General features: G+C 36.0%; 1 protein-coding gene across 3 annotated transcripts in view; it reads right to left on the bottom strand.

The window, feature by feature from the left end:
• The window catches only part of CACNA1E (calcium voltage-gated channel subunit alpha1 E), a 446,383-nt gene that overhangs the window by 130,250 nt on the left and 304,693 nt on the right, over positions 1 to 11,440 (bottom strand). For all 3 annotated transcript variants that reach the window (XM_044676249.1, XM_044676250.1, XM_044676251.1), the window contains exon 8: positions 7,063 to 7,178. In XM_044676249.1, the coding sequence (XP_044532184.1) occupies positions 7,063 to 7,178 (116 nt within the window). The remainder of the gene's footprint in view (positions 1 to 7,062; positions 7,179 to 11,440) is intronic.

Here is an 11,440-nt window from a genome sequence, read left to right as displayed (position 1 = left end):
GCAAAGAAGGAGTCCTACCAAATTCCTTTTATGACACAAATATGGTATTGATTCCAAAGCCAGGTAGACCAAAAACAGAGAAAGAAAACTATAGACCAATCTCCCTAATGAACATAGATGCAAAAATCTTAAATAGAATATTAGCAAAGAGACTCCAGCAAGTAATTAAGAAGATCATCCACCATGATCAGGTGGGATTTATACCAAGAATGCAAGGATGGTCCAACATTAGGAAAACCATCCACATAATTGACCATATCAACAGTCTAACAAACAAAAATCACATGATTATCTCAATAGATGCTGAAAAAGCCTTTGACAAAATACAACATCCATTCCTATTGAAAACATTGAAAAGTACAGGAATAGAAGGACCCTTCCTAAAAATAATAAACAGTATATACCTAAAACCATCAAAAAGCATTATATGCAATGGGGATAAATTAGAAGCCTTCCCAATAAGATCAGGAGTGAAACAAGGATGCCCATTATCACCTCTATTATTCAACATAGTACTAGAAACACTAGCAATAGCAATTAGAGAAGAAAAAGAAATTGAAAGTATCAAAATAGGCAATGAGGAGACTAAGCTATCACTCTTTGCAGATGATATGATGGTATACTTAAAAAATCCTAGAGAATCAACTAAGAGGCTGGTAGAAATAATCAACAACTTTAGCAAAGTGACTAGATACAAAACAAATGCACATAAATCATCAGCATTTCTATACATTTCCAACACATTAGAACAGCAAGAGGTAGAAAGAGAAACACCATTTAAAATCACCCTAGACAAAATAAAATACTTGGGAATCAATCTAACAAAAGAAACACAGCTATTATATGAAAACAACTACAAAACACTTTCCAAACAAATAAAACTGGACCTTAACAATTGGAAAGCCATTAACTGTTCATGGGTAGGATGAGCTAACATAATAAAAATGAACATCCTACCCAAATTAATTTACCTATTTAGCGCCATACCTTTCAAATTACCAAAAAAAACTTCTTTACTGAATTAGGAAAAAACTATAACAAATTTCATTTGGAATAACAAAAGATCAAGAATATCAAGGGAAATAATGGAAAAAAATGTGAAGGAAGGGGGTCTAGCAGTACCAGATATCAAACTATACTATAAAGCAGCAGTCATTAAATCAATATGGTACTGGCTAAGAGATAGAAGGGAGGATCAGTGGAATAGACCCGGGGTTAATGATGTCAGCAAGACAGCGTATGATAAACCCAAAGAGCCCAACTTTTTGGGACATGAATCCACTATTTGACAAAAACTGCTGGGAAATTTGGAAAACAATATGGGAGAGATTAGGTTTAGATCAACATCTCACACCCTACACCAAGATAAATTCAGAATGGGTGAATGACTTGAATATAAAGAGGGAAACTATAAATAAGTTAAGTGAACACAGAATAGTATACTTGTCAGATCTCTGGGAAAGGAAAGATATTAAAACCAAGCAAGAATTAGCAAAAATTACAAAATGTAAATTAAATGGTTTTGATTATATTAATCTAAAAAGCTTTTGTACAAACAAAAACAATGTAGTCAAAATCAGAAGGGAAACAACAAATTGGGAAAAATCTTTATAACAAAAAACTCTGACAGGGTCTAATCACTCAAATATACAAGGAGTTAAAGCAATTGTATAAAAAATCAAGCCATTCCCCAATTGATAAATGGGCAAGAGACATGAATAGGCAATTTTCAGGTAAAGAAATCAAAAGTATCAATAAGCACATGAGAAAGTGTCCTAAATCTCTAATAATTAGAGAAATGCAAATCAAAACAACTCTGAGGTATCACCTCACACCTAGCAGATTGGCTAAAATGAAAGAAGGGGAGAGTAATGAATGTTGGAGGAGATGTGGCAAAATTGGGACATTAATGCATTGCTGGGGGAGTTGTGAAATGATCCAACCATTCTGGCTGGCAATTTGGAACTATGCCCAAAGGGCTATAAAAGACTGCCTGCCCTTTCATCCAGCCATACCATTGCTGTGTTTGTACCCCAAAGAGATCATAGATAAACAGATTTGTACGAAAATATTTATAGCTGCGCTTTTTGTAGTGGCAAAAAACTGGAAAATGAGGGGATGTCCTTCAATTGGGGAATGGCTGAACAAATTGTGGTATATGCGGGTTGATGGAATACTATTGTGCTAAAAGGATTAATAAACTGGAGGAATTCCATGCAAATTGGAGAGACCTCCAGGAAGTGATGCAGAGTGAAAGGAGCAGAGCCAGAAGAACATTGTACACAGAGACTGATATACTGTGGTAAAATCGAATGTAATGGGCTCCTGTACCAGCAGCACTGCAATGATACAGGACAGCTCTGAGGGATTTATGGTAAAGATGCTACCCACATTCAGAGGAAGGACTGCAGGAGAGGAAACATATAAGATAAACAATTGCTTGAATGCATGGGCTGAGGCGGACATGAATGGGAAATAGACCCTGAACAAGGACACATGTTACAACCAGTGGAAATGTGTGTTGGCCATGGGTGGGGGGAGAGTGGAGGGTGAAGGGGAAAGTAGGGGCATAAAGTATGTAAACAGGTTAAAAATGAATATTAATAAATGTCTAATAATAATAAAAAAAGAGAGGTTTTAGAGTCAGATAATATATTTAGAGAACATGCTATTGTTATTACATTATGGTACTTGAAATATTTTTTGCAAGCCAATTCATTGTACTATTTTCTGAAATGTTCCTTTATAGTACTCAGTAAATAGGTGAAAGCTATGTGGAGGAGGGAATGCTTTGAGGCAAACAGACAGCATGTATACTGGTTGTCCATTGTCTCAGAATTTTGCTCAAGTGTTCTATGTCTAAGGAAAATCCTCTTCAGTTTAAACTGCCAAGTATTCCTTTTCTGTTCATTTTCAAACATGTATATATTTCCAGGGAAATGCAACCCATATGTCTCTGATTCACTTATGTTCACTCATGATGGGAAGGGTGAGAAAGAGCAGTTTGATATTGGCTTTGTGTTTTTCTTAGAAAGAGGAGAAAGTCAGCTTTTGTTAACCAGAAGGAGACTTGAACAATCAAGCAGTAAAAGCCATAGAAAAGCATGCTTCTTTGACTTATTCATCCTAGGGCCATTATTGAATTGGGGGTTGAGATTCTAACCATAGTCCTCTCCTCGAACTCAATACTTATGTCTGTCAGATGGGATCCAAATGGAAGGGAATCAAGATACTTGGAGCATGTAAAGCAACTGCCTGGCTTTACAGGGAAATAGACTCAATCTTAGCAAAGAACTAGGCTTCCGTTTGGGAACTATGTAAGGAGATTCATTTTAATCCTCACCCTCATAATAGTAGATAAAGAGAAAAGGATGGAATGAAAGTACAGCCAATTTTCAATTCCTCATACTAATGGAACTGGAGATGAGTTACAGGTGATTTCAAATAGGAGATAATATTAAAGTAATTTATGCCTGGCTTTAGAATGAAATATTCAATTATTCATGTACTGATGCATATAAAAATATACCCAATGCTAAAAGGTGGCATGATATAATAGACAGAGGACTGGAATCAGAGTCAGAGAACCTGGGTTCGTATCTGCCTCTGACACTCTGTGACTAAAAATGAGTCATTTCACATCACTGAGGCTCAGTTTCCTCAACTTTGAAATGGTATTTCTTTCTGTGCTCATTAGAAAAAGATGATCCTTGTCTCATAAAGTTGTTATGAAGTTCATCCAAGATCACAATTGTAAAATGCTTTGCATACTTAAAGTATGATAACCTTAGTATTATTGTTATCATTATTAAACATCACCCTTAATCCAAATCCTTCCATGGCTTAGCTTAATGGAATTCTAGAGACACAAAGTCAAAAATAATTTAAGAATCAATTTAATCTAATTTATACCTGAAAAGAAACCTGGCAACTTCCTCAACAGGTGACCATCCAATCTCTGATTGAAGACTTGCAATAAGGGTGCCCCTACTTTCTGTCTGACCCATTGGACTTTTGTATAGTTGTAATCAACAGTAAATTTTTCTTTCTATCAATCATAAATCTGTCCCTCTGTAACATCCATCATTCCTTGTTCTGCCCTCTTTGTTTGGTTGTTTAGTCTTCTGACTTTTCATGACGCTTTTCTTGGCAAAGATACTAGAGTGGTTTGCCATTTCCTTCTCTAACTCATTTTACAGATGAGGAGACTGAAGCTAACAGGGTTAAATGACTTGCCAAAAAATCACACAGCAACTGTGTGAGGCCAGATTTGAACTCAGGTCTTCCTGACTCCAGGTCTAGTGCTCTACCCACTGTGTCACCTAGCTGCCCTTATTGCTTTAGGAACGTGGAGGTCCCGGGTTCTATTCTGTATGGACAAGCAAAACAAGGCTCTTCTGGGACCTAGCTTGTTGTAAGGAAGGCTATAGGATCGATCAGCTTTACCACTTGATCTAAATATTCTTTTTCTCAATAGACTCAAAAAGCCAAACATCAACAAATACTCAATTGAAACTGCTTGCTCTAATGTCATCCGACATACTGATCATTAACTAAATGGCCTATCCTAAAAGTTCTCTTCTTCATTGACTAGTAAGTAGCATTTTATTTACTTATTTTTAGCTTAGTTTAGTTTATTATCTCCGTATTATTCATTCTTATAAGTGAACAATCCCATAAAACCCAAACCCCAAAACACATACCCAAGTAAACAAGTGAGAAATCATATGTTTGGTTTTGTTGCATTCCTACTCCAGTAATTCTTTCTCTAGACATGGACAGCATTCTTTTTCATAAGTTGCTCAGAATTGTCCTGAGTCATTGTATTGCTGTCAGTAGCAAAGTCTATCACATTATTCCACAATATTGCAGTTACTGTGTATTATGTCTCCTGGTTCTGCTTGTTTCACTCTGCATCAGTTTATGGAGGTCTTTCCAGCTTTTTCTAAAATCATCCTGTTCATCATTCCTTGTAGCACAATACTATTCTGTTACCATCATATACCACAATAGCATTTTAAATAATTGACTTGTCCCTTCTTCTAGAACTCACTTCCTTGATTGTCTTCACTATCACACAACACTCTTCCTCCTCTTTCTCTTTCTCATCTGGGCACCTAAAAGTTATCATTCTCCCAGGTTCTATGCTTAATTATCTTTTCTCATTACACCCTCATCTTTAGTGATTTCACTCATTGCTTCAGTTTTACTTCCTCATCTCTAGCTAAAAGATTCTCAAATCTAAATATCTGGACCCATCCTTTCACTTGTGTTCCAAAATTAATTTTTAGTTATTAATTTAACTGATAGGTGAGCAAAATCTTCCAGCTTTGGTCATGTCATTCCCCTGTTTAAAAACTTTTAGCAGCTTCCCATCACCTACAAAATAAGGATCAAACTCCTTTATCTGTCTTTCTAGTTGTTAGATCTCTGTTCTGTCTCCTTCAGGAAGCCTTTTAAAATACTCTCAGCCAGAAACAAATTCTTTTCACTCAATACTCTAATAGCATTTAATTTGGAACTCTCTTACACTTCTTTCTGCCCTAGGTTATAGTTGTTTGCACAAATCTTCCCCATTAAGTATAAGCTTCTTGAAGGCAAAGGCTTATGTCTTATTTATTTTTGAATGCTAAATGGAGCTAAATAAAGTAATTTTCAAATAGTTGGAAATAAACAAATGTCTGATAACTGAAAATAAATTACTCTGAGGGGAAACAAGTCTATATTACCTCTGTTCTCTAGGAGCAGAGAAAAGTTGATAATTGGTTGTTATGTGGAGTTTCCCCCTAAAATTTGCTCAGGAAGATGACATAGAATACCATAGAAACCCAAACTTGAAAATCAAAAGGGAATAAAGTTTATGCTAACATAAATAAAAATGGCTTTACTCATAAAGATCTGTGTCATTTAAATCAGAGATTGGTAGCTTAGTGTTAATACAGATATGCTAATGATCAACCACTTTCCCAAACCTAGCCAATTTTTCTGCTACTAGACCACTCACTAAGCAAAGCAAAACATAGATAGAATTTCTATAGTGTCTTCTTGAAAATCCCACTTCTGGCAATTTGGAACTATGCCCAAAAGGCTATAAAAGTGTACATACTCTTTCATCTGATAATATCACTACTAGGTCTGTATCCCAAAGAGATAATTAAAAAAGGGAAAGAACTACTTATACAAAAACATTTATGGCAGCTCTTTTTGTGGTGTCAAAGATGCCCATCTTTGCGGGAGGGATGTCCATCCATTGGGAAATGACTGAACAAATTGTGGAACATGTTGGTGATGGAAACTATTTTGCTATAAGAAATGATAAACAGGATGATTTCAGAAAAAAGCTGGAAAGATCTGCCGGAACTCATGCAGAGTGAAATAAGCAGAATTAGGAGAACATTGAACACAATAACAGCAATATTGTATGATGATTATCTGTGAAAACTTGGCTACTCTTAGCAATGCAATGATTTGGGTCAATCCTGAATGATTTATGAAGGGGAATGCTATCTACCTCTAGAGAAAGAACTGATGGAGTCATCTTTCACATGAGTGTATCTTGGGTTTTATTTTGGGGTTTTGGTTATGTATGAGTCTGCCCTTACAACAATAACCAATATGGAAATACAAAATGAAATAAAATAAAATAAAAATCTCACTTCTATCCACTCCCTTAGCTTCTGAGTCTGAGCCAGAACTGTTTCTTATCCCCTGGAAAGTTTGGTGTAGCAAATATGGAGATAGAGCTATCAACTTGATAAGATAGGAGCAAAAACAGTATCAGGGGGCCTAAAGACACAATCAATATCCAGCATTTTATAACTTCCTGCAGCTCAAGAATGTGTTGACTTTGTAAGATAAAATAGCATGAGTCTCTCTGATATGACTATGACCCTTCAAAAGCCAAACTCCTTTTATGTAATTATTGATATCCCCTTAGACTATGAGCTCTATGAGGGCAAGGAATTTATTACTCTTCCTTTCTCTTTAGAGTACAATGCTATAATCTACAAATAGCAATGATTTGGTAAAACCTCCAAATTTCTGCTTCTTGTTGGCTCTTACCTGCTTTATCTATCCAGGCTCGATATCCATTCAACTCCCGTTCAATTTGTTGCTGTCTCCGCAGTTTCATAAAGGCTCTACGGTTCTCCACTCTCTCTCTTTCTTTGGCAAATTCCCTGTGAACAAGGAAGTAAAGATGGGTTTTACTGATGTTTATATTCTAGGGAAGATTATTCCTGAGAGGAATGGTTGAAGTAGTGGAGGGAGAAGAAAATGCTAAGCAGATACATTGGAACAAGTCTTGCTCCCATCTGAAATGCTTTCCTCTCCTCTCCCCAAACCCCTCTACCTTAAAACTTGCAAACTCAATTCCACTAAGATTATACTCAACTGAAAGGTGAGTGTAATCTTCATTTCCCTGTTTAAAAACATCCACTACAGTTGCTTGATTAATCCCATTTCACTTTGGTCACTCACTCCTCTTTTGTCCTTTGAGCATTAATATATTCTATTTACACTCCAGCAATCAGCACTTTCATATTTGTTGTGTGTGTGTTAAATCAATGCATAATACTTAGTAAATATTTGTAGACCAATAATTGTTCTTGTTTACAGACAGTATTTTTCTAGATATATTTTTTGCTCTTTTAGGGCAAGTACTACATTTATTGTACAGTTAAACAATCTCTATATACAATGGATGTTCAAAATGTATTAGCCTGGGGACATGACAGGAAGAAAAGGTATAGAATTGACCAACCAACAAAGGACTAATTAACATTCTACCCTGTCCCAAATATCCCAAATGTATGGAGGAGTGAGAGAGAGTGAAGAATTCGAGTATGTCACCAAATGGGTCATCTAGCCCAAGGTTATTCATCTTCTTACCCTCCATGTATTTCCCTGAACCCCTTCCCACCAAGGTAGAATGGATAGAGCCACTTGTTCCCAGGTATGAGAACATGCCCTTATGTTTAAGGGCATGAAGGTGAGACTAAATTATTTAGAAGAAATTTGTTCCATTGCAGCTTGACTTTATGTTGAAAGGAGTCTACTAAAGGTACAGGAAAGGGGAAAGAGTAAAGAAGAGGTGGGAATGAGCAGTGATATGCTATCAAATATTAAACAACTGTCTCTCCAGAGCAGGAAAAAAATGTATTCATGATGTACTTCTGAGTTAAAATTTCATTATTAACATCTTCTCTATCATTTTATTGAGTCTAAGTAATCAACAAAATGATAAATCAAATCCTGATTTGTAGCATTTGCTAATTTCCAAGTTGTTAATGATATTCCTTAAAAATGACTGATTGGTAGAAGGACCTGGATTCAAATTTGACTTCAAACACTTTCTAACTGTGTGATCTGGGGCAAGTCACTTAATGTCATTTGCCTAGCCCTTGTCCTTCTGTCTTAGAATTGTTAGTAAGAGAGAAAGTGAGAGCAAAACAAAACAAAAAAATCAATGGTTGGTTGGTTTTAGTTGACAGTCAACAAACTTCTGGGAATAATGGATATGGTGATGGAATGGAGCTGTGATGTAGATATGGAAAAGACAAGAGATTCTCCAGGAAATAGGAAAAGTCAACCTTCCCATAAGATAATAGAGACCAAGATAGAGGTATAGGTGTGAAGGGGAGCCATGACAAGATGCAAGCTATGGAGAATCTTCTTTTTTTCCACTTTCCTTTATGGATCTTATAATTATATAACTTATACACTGGTATAACAAGGGAAATAGTGACAAATACCTAGGGTGATCCCAAAATACAGAATAAGCCAGGTGACCATGGGGTTGTATCCATCCCACTGGGCCATCTTTGCATAGCCTCAAAGAGAAATATCTAAAAATATTTGTTTCTACATATAATCCTTAGCCACTCCATTAGAATTTCTTTTTTGATTCCATTAAATCTCTCAGCCAGGTCTCTCTAGGGTGCTTTGTACTAAGAAGAGAAATAATTAATGTTTGGGGTTAGATTTTTTTCTTAAAAACAAAATTTCAGTCTTTTACCCAATGAGAAATTATTTCTCCTAGTGCAAAATTGTTCCCTTCTTTACAACTGAGTCTTATGAAGTTGCATTGGACACAGATGCCAAGTGACCTGCTCAGATCAGACAGCTAGTGTATATTGGAAGCAGGATCTGAAGGAAAATCATTCCTGACTTTGAGGTCAACTCTATCCACCTCAACATATTGCCTCTATGATAAAGATTTATTACATTTGAGTTGGCTGACTCCTTGACACCAGGAGTCTTGAACCTCCTTATATTCACCTTGCAGAATGATGAGCCCAGAGACCCAGAGAGGAAAAGAAACGAGAAATATTTCTTCATCAATTGGAAAATGGCCAAACAAGCTGTGGTATCTGATTGTGCTGGAATACTATTAAGTTATAAGAAATGATGAGCAGGTTGGTTTCAGAAAAATCTGGGAAGTCATATGAATTGATAAAAAGTAAAGTGAGCAGAAGAGGACAACATTGTATACAGTAACAGAAATATTGTACATTGATCAAATGTGAATTTGATTTATCTACTATGTTTAAGACAATGATCTAAGGCAATTCCAAAGGTCTCATGATGAAAAATTTATGCACCTTCAGAGAGGGAACTAATGAAATCTGAGTGCAAATTAAAACATGCTTTTTCCTACTTTTTAATTTTTTGAAACCCTTAGCTTCTGCCTTAGAATCAATAACTAGGTATCAGTTCTAAAGCAGAAAAGTGGTAAGGACTAGGCAATTGGGGTTAAGTGACTTTCCCAGGGTCACACAACTAGGAAGGTCACATTTGAAACCTAGACCTTTCATCTTCAGGCTTGATTCTCCATCTACTGAGCCATCTAGCTGCCCCACTTTCTTTTACTTTTCTTATTGTTTTTGAATGTTTTCTTTTGCAACATGGTTAATACAGAAATATATTTTGCATGACCTTACACATATTATATCCATATCATATTGTGTACCTTCTCAAGGGGTAAAGGAGGGGTTAGAGGGAGGAAGAGAATTTGGAACTCAAAAATTTAAAAAGTGAATGTTAAAACTGTTTAATGTAATTAGGATATATTTAATGAAAGAAAAATATATTTTAAAAAGAAATGGGACATATACTTAATAAACGGACTCTCTACTCAGGAATAAAAACTAGCCAAAAGCAAGCACAAAGAGTGCAACATGATTGGACGAAAACAGAAATGGGTGGTTTGAAGTCAAAAAAAAAAAAGACTAAAAAAATCCTCCTTATTCTGCCATTTTAACTATGTTAACTAAGACAAGTCAATTTATCTCTTTTGGCCTCAGATTCCTCATATGTAAATGAAGAGATTGATTTAGAGATATTTCGATCCTATCAATCATCAACCAATATGAATTTATTTAACACTTTCTATATGCCAGATACTGAGATAAATTCTGAGATTACAATGGCAAAAACCCAACAGTCCCTACTCTTTTTTAACCTTGATTTTTTTGGTGTTACATTTTAAGTTCCAAGATATCACCCTCCCTTCTTTCCTTCCCACCCTACACTAGAGAAGGTCTAAATAAAACAGAGTTAGGGAGAGAGGGTATTAGTGGTTTGGGGATAAGAAAGGCTTCTAAAGAAGATAGAAGATAATGTTTGAGTTGTGTCTTAAAGGAAGAGAGGGATATTAGGAGGCAGAGGTGAGGCAGAGCACATGTGGCATGGGGGACAGATAAGAGAAAGGCACAGCATGTGTAAAGAACAGAGAGGTGGCTAGTTTGGTCAGATTTTGGAACACAGAAAGAAAAATAATAAAAAGGAGCTGGACAGATAGGTTGGGGAAATGTTTAAAGAGTTTTAAAATCCAAACAAAAGAATGTATATATGATCCTGGGTCTCACAAGGAGCCAGTGGCATTTACTGAGGAGGGGAGTAATGTGACAAGATTGGTGTTTAAGGAAATCATTTTGACAGACTGTTAGGGAAGGGATTTGAGAGGGGAGAGTATTGATAGAGTCTGAATTGTGCTGGTGGCTGTGTATGTAAAGTGAAGGTTTGGATGTTTAAAGAGAAAAGATGGCAAGATTTGGCAAATGAATAGATATGGGGGTGAAATAGAGTGAGGAGGAGAGGATAATACTGAGGATATGAATCTGGAATAATAGAAGAATGGGGATACCCTTACAACAAGGAAGTTTGGGAAAGGGTCAGGTTTGGGAAAGATAATAAATTCTGTTTGGGGAATATTGTGTTTTGGAGGTCTCAGAGGCATATAATTTAAAAGACCAATTGGCAATTGTTGTTCTAAAACTAAAATTCATGAGAGCCTTGAGCTGGATCTATAGGTTTGTGAGTTATCTATATAGAATAGGAAATTAAATTCATGGGATCTCATGAGGAAAATGAGAGGGAGAAAGAGAGAGAGAGAGAGAGAGAGAGAGAGAGAGAGAGAGAGAGAGAGAGAGAGAGAGAG

Source organism: Gracilinanus agilis, chromosome 4, assembly GCF_016433145.1.
Source record: "Gracilinanus agilis isolate LMUSP501 chromosome 4, AgileGrace, whole genome shotgun sequence".
NCBI classification, from domain to species: domain Eukaryota; kingdom Metazoa; phylum Chordata; class Mammalia; order Didelphimorphia; family Didelphidae; genus Gracilinanus; species Gracilinanus agilis.
Note: the sequence above shows the minus strand (reverse complement) of the source record. Positions and strands in the feature narration are given on the sequence as shown.